The sequence below is a fragment of the Ailuropoda melanoleuca genome, chromosome 17 (genome assembly GCF_002007445.2).
Source record: "Ailuropoda melanoleuca isolate Jingjing chromosome 17, ASM200744v2, whole genome shotgun sequence".
Lineage (NCBI taxonomy): Eukaryota > Metazoa > Chordata > Mammalia > Carnivora > Ursidae > Ailuropoda > Ailuropoda melanoleuca.
The window spans coordinates 6221823-6236294 of record NC_048234.1 but is presented as its reverse complement, the minus strand read 5'-3'; the positions used below and the strand labels follow the sequence as shown (position 1 = coordinate 6236294).

The following is a 14472-nucleotide window of genomic DNA, read 5'->3' as shown; positions in this document are numbered from 1 at the left end:
ATACCTTCTCCATGTTAATTAAGGACTGTCTGATGAAATTATTCTCAGTTGGAAATAAAGTTCTTACTAGTAGCCTTGCCTTGTTATTTTACTCATCCATCTTGGGTTTTATTCCCCTCTTTGTCTTGCATATTCAATTTTTAAAATTTTTTTTATAAAAATTTTTTATTATATTATATCAGTCACCGTATTCAGTTTTTTAAAAAATTATGATTCATCCTTGACTGGCCAGATAGAAACCAGTAAGTAGAGAAGTACTTCTGTTTTCTTTTGATCACCTGCTGGTGCTACTTTCTATATTTCTATTTCTCCTGATTCTAATGCATGTTGGAGCTTAAAAACATGTCATTGTTAAGGATTCTGGCGGGAAGGAATGTGATTGCATGAGATGTTGTTAATTCAAGGTTTTGTTGAAGGCCTAGCATACTGGCTTTCAGCATACTGTATACTCCCCTCTGAGCTTCTATGCTAGAGGGATGCAGCTCCCTACCCCAGAGCCCTCATGCTCCTGTTGGGGGGGAGAATATAATCAACTTGACCAAAGTGCAGCATACCAAACATCTTAGTCCCACTGAGTGTAACACAAATCTAGAGCTCTATGCTCTGAGAGCCCCCTTCCAGTTCAAAAGGAAGAGTGATATGGATAGAAGGGCCACAGAGGAGGGATGGCCCTATAATGCTTAAGTCCAGGTCCCTCTTCAGTAAACACTTTCTCTTTGACCTTAAAAGAAACATAGGATTTGATAAACCTTAGATTTCTAATATGCAAAAGATACATAGTAGTTATAGCTGCACTACCACCTTGCTCAATTAGTGTGAGAATCCAGTAAGGCAAGTCTTAGCAATGTTGTCAGAATTATCAGTGAAGGATAATCTGGGATGTATTTCTGGAAGATGCAGTGGTAAGGAGAATGCATGGCAGAGGGAGTATGTGTAAGAAAGAAGAAGAATGTGGAAGGAATCTGAATCAATTTGCTTTTGCTCTGTCTCTTCCGCCAATCCCAGCAAAGTATCTGCTGTGATGATTATTTGTCTCTCTTATGGGTCCAGAGATGAGGAGTCATGCTCTCCTGGATTGTGTCCAAGATGCTGGCTCCTGACCTTGAAGGAAAAGGATGCAGATTTTTTTTTAAGATTTCATTTATTTGAGAGAGAGAGAGCACAAGCTTGGGGTGAAGGGCACAGAGAGGGAGAAGCAGACTCCCCTCTAAGCCCCTAGGAAGCCCAATGTGGGGTTCTATCGCAGGACCCTGGGACCACAACCAGAGCCGAAGGCAGACACTTCAACTGAGCTACCCAAGTGCCCAAAGGATGCACTTTTTAGATAAGATGAGATTCCTGTTCTAGGATAGTTGTACAATGTTCAAGAAGGGCTGAACATTGAGACCTCGTTTCCTTGTTCCTTCTCCAGGTTGATGAATTCTGGCCTTACATCAGGTTGCTGTCCAGCTCTGTCCTCAGTGCTTAGCACTAACCAGAAGCTCACACACCTTTATCTACGGGGCAATGCTCTTGGAGACACGGGGATGAAGCTACTCTGTGAGGGTCTCTTGCACCCCAACTGCAAGCTTCAGATATTGGAGTAAGTCCCTTAGTTTAATTACAATGATGGGGATACATGGTGGCTAAGGTGAGGGGAATGATGATGGGATGATTTTTATCTGAGAAGTGATTACTTATTACAGGATCATGGGACTGGGTGGAGTTCTACCTCTTGGTGGTGTAAAGGTACATACTAGATTTCCTTTCACCACAAAATAATAGGGTGATATAACATTGTGTTTTAGGGAAATTTGGAGAGAGGCATAGAATTTGGGAAAAATCAATTCACAAACTACTATTACTAATTTGATCTGCACAATCCAATAGACTAGAAAAAATATTTTCATCTGAAAAGGGGAAAAGAATAACCATGAGCACACAAAATTGTTCCAAGTTCATTAATCCTGTGCTTTTTGTGCATTTGAAACATTGCAGGCTGAGATCTGGGGGACCTGGGGGGATAGTTAAGGAGGCGTTTTCTTTCAATCACCCTCTTTCTTGCAGATTAGATGGCTGTAGCCTCACCTCACACTGTTGCTGGGATCTTTCCACACTTTTGACCTCCAACAAGAGCCTGCGGGAGCTGAGCCTGGGCAGTAATGATCTGGGTGATCTAGGGATCATGCTGCTCTGTGAGGTGCTAAAACAGCGGGGCTGCCTCCTAAAAAGCCTAAAGTAAGTGTGCTCTGATCAGATTTACATGGTAGGGTTCAGAGTACTAAGGATGGGTTGACCAGTTATCAAAACCCAGGATGGCTTCATTTGTATTCAAACCGAGGTTGGGTCTGAGCCTGTTGTTGCAGACTTTTTAATGAGTCACAAACCACATATTCAACTTCATCCAGACAGTTAGAATAATTAAGGTTCAGTTGGGGCTGAAAAGTTTCAGGAATATGAAAGAGATGAAAGTCCCAATGAAAGTGGCCAAATAGAATTACATGGCCCCACAAGGAACCATACGTACTTTGTAGACCTAGAGCAGTCCATGGCTCCTCTTAATTGCACAGGTCTCTGCACAGTGGGGTATTCTTGGGATTTTTAAATAGGAAAAGAGAGTTCCAGAAACATCAAGATTAGAAATTCCATAAACCAGCTTATGTGCATTGTGTTGGGTTTCATTATTAGTGATACCACTGGTATTCATTACCTCTCCAGTAAGAGCTTCCTAGTGAGTTCTGTACCTTTGTCAGCCCTGACAATCACATTCTCCATGGAAGAACTTTCCCTCACTTGGCTTTAGGGGCCACACCTTCTCCACACTGGATTTTCTTCTCCTTCGTTTGCTATTTGTGCTCAGTCTCCTTTGTGGATTCTTTTTATCATCCTGACCTGCACATGCTGAATCCCCAGGAATCAATCATTCAGCTAATTTTTCTTCTCTATACTTTATCCTGTGTTGACATCATCCAGTGTTCTGGCTTTACCATATATATGCTGTGTAGCCAATTTATGCCTGCATGAATTCCATGTCCAAATGCTAGTCTGACCTTTCCATTTGTATGTCTAATAAACGTGCTAAACCTTATGTGTCCAAATCCAAACCTGTATTACCTCCTCTGCCTGAAACCTGCTTCTTCCTCATCTCGGTCAGTGGTTGCTTAGTGAGAATTTCTCAGGCCAAAAAACCCCACACAAAAACAAAAAAACCCCACTCTATGTCATCTTTGACACCTGCTTTTTCTTATGCACACGTCCAACTCATTGGCATATCCTGTTAGCTCTGCTTCCATAACATGCCTGCTTGCTGACCTCTTCTTGACTTCTGGCTCCATGACTCCTACCCTGGTTCAAGCCACTGTCCCCTCTTGTCTGGATTGTTCTGGTGGCATCTGCCAGGCTACTCTGCATCTATTATTATCCTGACCATGGCAGATGGAGGGTGCAGCTAAAACAGGAGCCAGTGATCATATCATTCCTACCCACATGCTCTAGTGACTTTCTATCACATTCAAAGTAAGATCCACAAACCCATGGCAGTGCCTAAGGCCTCCTGTGATCGGGCTTCTGCTGCTTCTACAAATTCATTGTCTCCTAATCAATGTTCCTTCTGCTCCACACACACTGAGCTTCTTGCAGTTTTGCAAAAATACGGTCACCTCCAGAATTTAGCATTTCCTGTTCCCTCTGCCTCGACCTCTCTCCCTTTGATATCCATGTGTCTTCGCATGTATCCTTAAATCCTCTGCTTAGAGGTCTTCTTCTGTGTGTCTGTCTCTGACCACCCTACTGAAAATAGCTGTCCAGCATATTCCCCCCCTTCTTCCTTATTTTCCTCCATAGTGTGATTACCATCATATATGCCTGCTATAACACTTTCTTGTTTATTTATTACCTATATCTTACCAAAATGATATAAAATTAGTCCTGGGGCTTCTGTTCTTGGTCATGGCCTCAAGGCTGAGAGCCATCTGGAATGCAGGTTCAAATAAACAGAAGTTTGCATCCCTATGCAGACATAGTGGAGCATAGGTACTGCAAGAAAAGCCAACATTCTCAGAATGAAGAGAAATAGAAGGACAAGGGAAGTGTAGGCCAAGATGAAGCTGAGACATTACTGTATGTGGAGTCCCTGACCCAGCACTGAGGGACAGTCTGCAGGTGAGGGACAGGCTTCAAACAAACAGAGGAACCTCTGGATGCAATCAACCTGACTCATTAGCTCAGGGTGCCTTAAACAACAGGCATTTATTGCTCACACTTTTGAATATAGGAAGTCTAAGATCACAGTGCCAACTGAATCAAGTTCTGGTGAAAGCTTTCTTCCAGGCTTGCACATGGCTGCCTTCATCCCATGTCCCTCCAGGGAAGAGAGAGACAGAGACAGGGAGACAGTGTGTGCCCTGGCATCTCTTACCAGAAGGGCACTGATCCCATCATGATGACCCACCCCCATGACCTCATCTAACCCTAATTATATCTCAAATGCCCCATTTAAAATACCATCACATGGAGGATTAGGGCTTCAATGTATGAATTTTGAAGAAACACAAATGTTCAATCCATAACACAACCAAATCAAGATTGTTAGAAATGGTGCAGGACAAATGGTATGATTTCTTAGCTAAGTTGCAAGGGAAACTTAAGAAAAAAAAAAGAGACAAGAGGGAAGAAATTATATATCAGAGAAGACCTGAGAGGCATACAAAACAGTTGCAATGGCTCCTGACTAAATGTACTATTATAAAAAATGTATCAGCCAATTGAGGAAATTTAGACACTGACTGGACATATGTTGATATTAAGGAGTCACTGTTGACTTTTTTAGGTGTGATAATGGCATTGTGGTTGTGTTTTTTAAAACCTTCAGTTAGTGTCACATAGTGCAATATTTATAGATGCATGCAATGCTGTGCTTGTAAAATCCATTGATGTGAGGAGTAGGTGGGCAATAGATGAAACGAGATTGGCCATGAGTTTTTTTTTTAATTTATTTTTTTTAATATTTTATTTATTTATTTGAGAGAGAGACATTGAGTGAGTGAGCAAGAGTGAGAGAGCATGAGCAGGGGAGGGGGCAGAGCGAGAGGGAGAAGCAGACTCCCTGCTGAGCAGGGAGCCAGATGACATGGCACTTGATCCCAGGACCCTGGGATCATGACCTGAGCTGAAGGCAGAAGTTAACTGACTGAGCCACACAGGCCTTCCTGGCCATGGCTTCTTAATCATCAAATTTGGATAATAAGCATGGGAATTCATTACCATTCTCTTTAAATTTACATGTTTAAACATTTCCAAACTTGAAGGTTAAAAATATAACAGGAAAACATTACGCATGAAGTGTAACATTGGACAGTTTAGAAGTGTGTTAGGTTAAGAGAAGTAAGGAGATGAGATTTTTAAGGCAAAAACTCTGAGACTGTTCTTTGAAGAATATAACACAAAGCTGTCAATTGCTCTTACAGGTTGTGTGGAATGTATTTCAATTATGATACAAAATGTGCATTAGAAACACTTCAAGAAGAAAAGCCTGAGTTGACCATTGTCTTTGAGCCTTTTTGGTAGTGATAGATGCCGGCTGCCAGATGCCAGCATTTTGGCTCCCTGCCATCCAGATGTGAACAAGTGGGAGTAAGCACTCCTCCATCCAGGGTGAAGACCATCACTCAAGGATTCCTCTGGTCCAGGGTGGAACAGCGAAATCTTGCTGAGAATGTGAGCATCTCCTTTCCCTCTGGCTTGAAGACACCAGGACAATGAAATCATCCAAATGAGGTGGTTCTCATTATAGAACCTTAGTCAGAGGAAATATTCCTTTTGGTGACCTCATATAACTAACTTATTTAATAGAGCACTTCTTTGTTTCTTTTTCTCTTCTTACTGTCTCTAAATTTCCTTTCCCTCATATCTTTTTTTTACCCAGATTTGTTGTTTTCTTTCGCCCATATCACCATTATCACCCACTCCTATCTTTCTGACTATAACAGAACTAGTAAACTATATATTATGTTGCAGTTTTGTAGCAACAACTTATTTATTTTTAATTTTTGTAACAGTTTTATTTTCTAATAAAAGAATTCATGTTTATTGTAGGTGGTTGAAAATTCAGAAAATTAAAAAAATTTTGTATTTATTGATTTAAATTCTTTCTTTTCCTTAGTTTTATTTATTTTTTATGTTTTTATTTTTTGTTATCATGTTCAAATAGCCAGCATATAGTACAACATTACTTTTTGACATAGTGTTCAATGATTCATTAGTTGCGTATAACACCCAGTGCTCATCACATAATGTGGCCTCCTTAATACCCATCACCCGGTTACCCATCCCCCCACCCACTCCCTTCTGTAACCCTCAGTTTGTTTCCCAGAGTCCAGAGTCTCTCATGGTTTGTCTCCCTCTCTGAATTCTCCCCCTTCAGTTTTCCCTCCCTTCCCCTGTGGTCCTCTGTGTTATTCCTTATGTTCCACATGTGAGTGAAACCATATGATAATTGTCTTTCTCTGTTTGACTTATTTCACTTAGCATAATCTCCTCCAGTTCCATCCATGTCGATGCAAATGGTGGATATTCATTCTTTCAGATGGCTGAGTAATTTTCCATTGTGTATATGGACCACATCCTCTTAATCCAGTCATCTCTTGAAGGGCGTCTTGGCTCCTTCCACAGTTTGGCTATTGTGGACATTACTGCTATGAACATTGGGGTGCATGTGCTCCTTCTTTTCACTATGCCTGTATCTTTGGGGTGACTACCTGGTAGTGCAATTGCTGGGTCATAGGGTAGCACTATTTTTAACTTTTTAAGGAACCTCCATACTGTTTTCCAAAGTGGCTGTACCAGCTTGCATTCCCACGAACTGTGGAAGAGGGTTCCCCTTTCTCCACATCCTCACCAACATCTATTGTTTCCTGACTTATTAATTTTTACCGTTCTAACTGGTATAAGGTCATATCTCATTATGGTTTTGATTTGTATTTTGCTGATGGCTAATGATGCTTAACATTTTTTCATGTGTCTGTTAGCCATTTGTATGTCCTCTTTGGAGAAGTGTCTGTTCATGTCTTCTGCCCATTTCTTAACTGGATTATTATTATTATTTTTGGGGGGTGTTGAGTTTAAGAAGTTCTTTATAGATCTTGGATATCAGCCCTTTATCTGTAATGTCATTTGCAAATATCTTCTCCCATTCCATTGGTTGCCTTTTAGTTTTGTTGACTGTTTCCTTTGCTGTGCAAAAGCTTTTTATCTTCATGAAATCCCAAAAGTTCATTTTTGCTTTTGTTTCCCTTGTCTTTAGAGACATGTATTCAAAGAGGTCACTGTGGCCAATGTCGAAGAGGTTACTGCCTATGTTCTCCTCTATGATTTTGATGGATTCCTGTTTCACATTTTGGGCTTTCATCCATTTTGAGTTTATCTTTGTATATGGTGTAAGAGAATGGTCTACTTTCATTCTTCTGCATGTGATTGTCCAGTTTTCCCAGCACCATTTATTGAAGAGATTTTTCGAATGGATGTTCTTTCCTGATTTGTCGAAGACTAGTTGACCATAGAGTTGAGGGTCCATTTCTGGGCTCTCTATTCTGTTCCACTGATCTCTGTGTCTTTTTTGTGCCAATACCATGCTGTCTTGATGATCACAACTTTGTAATATATCTTGAATTCAGGCATTGTGACACTCCCAGCTTTGGTTTTATTTTTCAACAATCCCTTGGCAATTCAGGGTCCTTCTGGTTGCATACATATTTTAGGATTGTTTGTTCCAGCTCTGTGAAAAATGTCCATGGTATTTTGATGGGGATTGCATTGAAAGTGTAGATTGTTCTCGGCAGCATAGATATTTTCACAATGTTTATTCTTGCAATACATGAGCATGGAATGTTTTTCCATCTCTTTGTGTCTTCCTCAATTTCTTTCATCACTGTTCTGTAGTTTCTAGAGTATATATCCTTTACCTCTTTGGTTAGGTTTATTCCTAGGTATCTTATGGATTTTGGTGCTATTGTACATGGAATTGATTCCTTAATTTCTCTTTCTTCAGTCACATTGTTAGTGTATAGAAATGCAACTGCTTTCTATGCATTGATATTGTATCCTGCCATGTTGCTGAACTGCTGTATGAGTTCTAATAACTTGGAGGTAGAGTCTTTTGAGTTTTCCACATAAAGTATCATGTCATATGCAAAGAGAGAGTTTGACTTTTTCTTTGCCAATTTGAATGCTTTTAATTTCTTTTTGTTGTCTTATTGCTGAGCCTAGGACTTCTAGTACTATGTTGAACAAAAGTGATGAGAGTGGGCATCTCTGTTGTGTTCTTGACCTTAAGGGAAAAGCTCTCAGTTTTTCCCCACTGAGAATGATATTCACTGTGGGCTTTTCGTAGGTGGCTTTTATGATATTGAGGTATGTTCCTTCTATCCCTGTACTTTGAAGAGTTTTAATCAGGAAAGAATGCTGCATTTTGTCAAATGCTTTTTCTGTATCAATTGAGAGGATCATATGCTTCTTGTCATTTCTTTTATTAATGTGTTCTATCACATTGATTGATTTGAGACTGTTGAACCACCCTTGCATCCCAGGAATAAATCCCACCTGATCATGATGGATAATCCTTTTAATGTAGTGTTGGATGCTATTAATTAGGAACTTGTTGAGAATTTTGGCATCTATGTTCATCAGGGATATTGGTCTGTAATTCTCCTTTTTGAGGGGTTCTTTGCCTGGTTTTGGGATCGAGGTAATGCTGGCCTCATAGACAAGTTTGAAAGTTTTCCTTCTGTTTCTATTTTTTGAAATAGCTTCAGTAGGATAGGTATCATTTCTTCTTTAAACGTTTGGTAGAATTCCCCTGGGAAGCCATCTGGCCCTGGACTCTTGTTTTTTTTGGGAAGTTTTTGATGACTACTTCAATTTCCTTGCTGGTTATTGGTCTATTCAGATTGTCAATTTCTTCCTGTTTCAGTCTTGGTAGTTTATAAGTTTCCAGGAAGGCATCCATTTCTTCCAGGTTGCTTAATTTCTTGGCATATATTTGCTGATCATAATTTCTAATAATTGTTTCTATTTCCTCGGTGTTAGTCATGATATCTTCCTTTTCATTCATGGTTTTTTTTTTTAAGATTTTATTTAGGAACACAAGCAGGGGGAGTGGGAGAGGAGGAAGCAGGCTCATAGCAGAGGAGCCTGATGTGGGGCTCGATCCCATAACGCCAGGATCATGCCCTGAGCCGAAGGCAGGCGCTTAACCGCTGTGCCACCCAGGCGCCCCATCATTCATGGTTTTATAAGTGTCCTTTCTCTTTTCTTTTTGATAAGTCTGGCCAGAGGTTTATTGATCTTTTAATTCTTTCAAAGAACCAGCTTCTAGTTTTGTCGATCTGTTCTACTGTTTTTCTGGTTTCTATTGCATTGATCTTTGCTCTAATCTTTACTATTTCTCTTCTCCTGCTTGGTGTAGATTTTATTTGCCATTCTTTCTCCAGCTCCTTTAGGTGTAAGGTTAGCTTGTGCATTTGGGATTTTTCTACTTTTTTGAGAGAGGCTTGGATGGCTATGTATCCCATAGGTTTTGGATTGATGTGTTTTCATTCTCATTAGTTTCCATGAATTGTTTAAGTTCTTTGATTTCCTGGTTGACCCATTCATTCTTTAGCAGGATACTCTTTAACTTCCAAATGTTTGAATTCTTTCACAAGAAATTGTGATTGAGTTCCAGTTTCAAAGCATTGTGGTCTGATAACATGGAGGGAATAATCTCAGTCTTTTGGTATTGGTTGAGACTTGATTTGTGACCCAGTGTATGGTCTATTCTGGAGAAAGTGCATTTGAGAAGAATGAATATTCTGTTGTTTTAGGGTGGCATGTCTGTATATATCTATGAAGTCCCTCTGGTCCAGTGTTTCATTCAAAACTCTTGTTTCTTTGTTGATATTCTGCTTAGATGATCTGTCTATTGCTGTGAGTGGAGTGTTTAGGTCTCCTACTATAAATGTATACTATCCATATGTTTCTTTATTTTGTTTATTAATTGGTTTATATATTTGGTTGCTCCCGTGTTGGGGGCATAGATATTTTCAATTGTTAGATCTTGTTGGATAGACCCTTTAAGTATGATAGAGTGTCCATCTACATCTCTTATGACAGTCTTTGATTTAAAATCTAATTTGTCTGATATGAGAATTGCTATCCCAACTTTCTTTTGAGGTCTGTTGGCATGATAAATGTTTCTCCATCACTTCACTTTCAATCTGGATGTATCTTTTGGTTCAAAATAAGTCTCTTGTAGACAGTATGTGGATGGGTCCTATCTTTTTAACCAATCTTCAACCCTGTGCCATTTCATGGGAGCATTTAGGCCATTCACATTGAGGGTAACTAATGACAGATGTGAATTATGTGCCATCATATAGCCTATACAGTCCCTGTTTGTATAGCTTGTCTCTGTAAATTTCTGGTCTATGTTACTCTTGGGGTTCTTCTTCTTCCTTGGGGGGTTGGGTTTTCTTTACTTTTTTTTATTTTTAATTTTATTTATTTATTTTTATTATGATATGTTAGTCACCATACAGTATATCATTAGTTTTTGATGTAGAGTTCCATCATTCATTGTTTGCGTATAACACCCAGTGCTCCATGCAATACATACTCTCCTTAATACCCATCACTGGGTTATCCCATTCCCCTCCCCCCCACTCCCCTCTGAAACCCTCAGTTTATTTCCCAGAGTCCATAGTCTCTCGTGGTTCATTCCCCTTTCTGTTTACCTCTCCTTCATTCTTCTCTTTTTCTCCTACCGATCACCCTGCTATTCCTTATGTTATACAAATGAGTGAAACCATATGATAATTGTCTTTCTCTGCTTGATTTATTTCACTCAGCATAATCTCCTCCAGTCTCGTCCATGTTGCTGCAAATGTTGGATAATCATTCTTTCTGATGGCTCAGTAATATTCCATTGTATATATGGACCACATCTTCTTTATCCGTTCGTCTGTTGAAGGGCATCTCAGCTCCTTCCATGATTTAGCTATTGTGGACAATGCTGCTATGAACATTGGGGTGCATATGACTTTTCTCTTCACTAAGTCTGTATCTTTGGGGTAAATACCCAGTAGTGCAATTGCTGGGTCATAGGGTAGCTCTATTTTTAACTTTTTGAGGGGACCTCCACACTGTTTTCCAAAGTGGCTGTGCCAAGTTCCCTTCCCACCAACAGTGGAACAAATAATCATTTGTTTCTCATGTATTGAGTTTGAGAAGTTCTTCATAGATCTTGGATACTAGCCTTTTATCTATGATGTCATTTGCAAATATCTTCTCCCATTCTGTGGGTTGTCTCTTTGTTTTGTTGACTATTTCCTTTGCTGTGCAGAAACTTTTTATCTTGATGAAGTCCCAAAGCTTCATTTTTTTCTTTTGTTTCCCTTGCCTTTGGATATGTGTCATGAAAGAAGTTGCTGTGGCCAATGTTGAAGAGGTTACAGCCTGTGTTCTCCTCTGATTTTGATGGATTCCTGTCTCACATCGAGGTCTTTCATCCATTTGGAGCTTATCTTTGTGTATGGTGTGAGAGAGTGGTCAAGTTTCATTCTTCTGTATATAGCTGTCCAATTTTCCCAACACCATTTATTGAAGAGACTTTCTTTTTTCCACTGGATGTTTTTACTTGCTTTGTCAAAGATTAGATGACTATAAAGTCGAGGGTCCATTACTGGAGTCTCTATTCTGTCCCATTGGTCAATGTGTCTGTTTTTGTGCCAGTACGATGCTGTCTTGGTGATAACAGCTTTGTAGTATAGCTTGAAATCAGGCATAGTGATACCCCCAGCTTTGTTTTTCCTTTTCAACATTTTCTTGGTGATTCGGTGTCTTTTCTGGCTCCACACCAATTTTAGGATTGTTTGTTCCAGAGCTTTGAAAAATATCATTGGTATTTTGATCAGGATGGTGTTGAAAGTGTAGATTGCTCTGGGTAGCATAGACATTTTAACTATGTTTATTCTTCTGATTCATGAGTATGGATGTTTTTCCATCTTTGGTGTCTTCTTCAATGTCTTTCATCAGTGTTCTGTAGTTTCTAGAGTATAGATCCTTCATCACTCTGGTTAAGTTTATTCCAAGATATCTTATGGTTTTTGGTGCTATTGTAAATGGAATGGATTCCCTAATTTCTCTTTCTTCAGTCCTCATTGTTTGTGAATAGAAATGCAACTGATTTCTGTGCATTGATTTTTTTATTTTATTTTATTATATAATGTTAATCACCATACAGTACATCCCCAGATTCCGATGTAAAGTTTGCTGCTTCATTAGTTGCGTATAACACCCAGTGCACCATGAAATATGTGCCCCCCTTACTACCCATCACCAGCCTAATTACTGTTTCAATCTCTTCATAATTAATTGGTCTGTTTAAAAAAATCATTTTCTTCCTGCTTCAGTCTTGGTAGTTTATGGGTTTCCAGGAAGGCCTCCATCTCTTCCAGATTGTTTAGTTTTTTGGCATATAGCTGTTGATAAAAGTTTCTAATAATCCTTGCAATTTCAATGGTGCTGGTCGTGACCTCTCCCTTTTCAGTCATAATTTTAATAATCTCAGTCCTTTCTCTTTGTTTTTGGACAAGTTTTGCCAGTGGTCTATCAATTTTATGGATTCTCTCAAAGAACCAGCTTCTAGTCCTGTTGATCTGCTCTACTGTGGTTCTGGTCTCTAATTCATTGATTTCTGCTCTAATCTTGGTCAACTCCTTCCTTGTCAGTGGGTTAGGCCTGTCCCTCTGTTGCTGTTCCAGTTTCTTGAGGTGAGAATATAGAAACTGCATTTTAGATTTTTCTATTCTTTTGAGTGAGGCTTGGATGGCTATGTATTTCCCCCTTAGGACTGCCTTTGCAGTATCCCATAGGTTTTGGACCGTTGTGTATTCATTCTCGTTGGTCTCCATAAATTGTTTAATTTGTTTTTTGATTTCCTGGTTTATCGAGTCATTCTTGAGCAGGATGGTTCTTAGCCTCCAAGTGTTTGAGTTTCTTCCAGGTTTTTCCTTGTGGTTGAGTTCCAATTTCAGAGCGTTGTGGTCTGAGAATATGCAGGGGATAATTTCAATCTTTTGGTATTGGCTGAGACCTGTTTTGTGTCCCAGAGCATGATCTATTCTTGAGAATGTTCCATGGGCATTTGAATAGAATGAGTATTCTTTGGTTCTGGGGTGTAGTGTTCTATATATATCTATGAGGTCCAACTCGTCGAGTATGGCATTCAAAGCCTTTGATTCTTTGCTTAGTTTTTGCCAGGGTGTTCTGTCTATTTCTGATAGTGGGGTGTTGAGGTCCCCTACTATTACTGTGTTCTTATCTATATGTCTCTTTATTTTGGTTAAGAGTTGGCTTGTGTATCTTGCTGCTCCCCTGTTGGGGGCATATATATTAATAATTGTCATATCCACTTGTTGAATACTTCCTTTAAGAATAATATAGTGCCCTTCTGTATCTCTCTCTATGGCCTCTAGTTTAAAATCCAGTCTATCTGATATGAGAATTGCTACTCCAGCTTTCTTTTGAGGTCCATTTGCGTGGAAGATGGTACTCCATCCCCTTACTCTAAGTCTGAATGCATCTTTGGGTTCAAAATGAGTCTCTTGTAGACAGCAAATGGATGGGTCATGTCTTTTTATCCAATCTGCAACCCTGTGGCGTTTTATGGGAGAGTTTAAGCCATTTAGATTGATAGAGATTATTGACAGATATGATTTTAATGATGCCATTTCTCTTTAAAGTCTTTGTATCGGTTGTGACTTGCTGCTCTGTATCACTCTTGGGGCCTTTTTACCTTTATAGAGCCCCCCTTAATATCTCCTGTAGGGCTGGTTTCGTGGTTACGAAATTGGTTAATGATTGGCGATTTTGGAACGTCTTTATTTCTCCATCAATTCTGAATGACAGCTTTGCTGGATAAAGGATCCTTGGCTGCATGTTTTTCTCTGAAAGAGCTTTAAAAATGCCCCCCCAAGCCTTTCTCTCATTCCAGGTCTCTGTAGACAGGTCTGACGTAATCCTGATACCTTTGCCTTGGTACGTGAGAAATTTCTTTGCCCTGGCCGCTTTCAATACTGTATCCTTGGATCTAATATTTGCGAATTGCACTATGACATGCCGTGGCGTAGGTTTGTCCTGGTTGAGCTTGGATGGGGTCCTCTCTGCCTCTTGGACACGAATGCTTGTTTCCCTTGCTAGATTAGGGAAGTTTTCAGCTACAATTTGTTCAAATATCTCTTCTAGACCTCTGTTTTTCTCCACCCCTTCAGGGATGCCGATGATTCTGACATTGGATCGTTTCATAGAGTCAGTAATCTCCCGTAATCTACATTCGTGGGCGTGGATTTTTTTAAGACCAGCTTCTATTTTCGTTTTTTCTTCTACTAACCCATCCTCCAATTCGCTAACGCGTTCCTCTGCCTCGGTGACCCTGGCCGTCAGAGCCTCTAGTTTTGACTG

The 14472-nt window shown here is 39.7% G+C and overlaps 2 protein-coding genes across 5 annotated transcripts in view; one reads left to right on the top strand and one right to left on the bottom strand.

Moving 5' to 3' along the window:
- NLRP3 (NLR family pyrin domain containing 3) overlaps positions 1 to 6116 on the top strand; it is a 44032-nt gene extending 37916 nt beyond the window's left edge. For all 4 annotated transcript variants that reach the window (XM_011217149.3, XM_034647015.1, XM_034647014.1 and 1 more), the window contains 3 exons: positions 1412 to 1582; positions 2047 to 2217; positions 5445 to 6116. In XM_011217149.3, coding sequence (XP_011215451.2) covers positions 1412 to 1582; positions 2047 to 2217; positions 5445 to 5544 — 442 coding nt within the window. In that variant the 3' untranslated portion in view covers positions 5545 to 6116. The remainder of the gene's footprint in view (positions 1 to 1411; positions 1583 to 2046; positions 2218 to 5444) is intronic.
- Positions 1 to 14472, bottom strand: part of DNAH9 (dynein axonemal heavy chain 9) — a 1064222-nt gene that overhangs the window by 370221 nt on the left and 679529 nt on the right. The window lies entirely within an intron of this gene.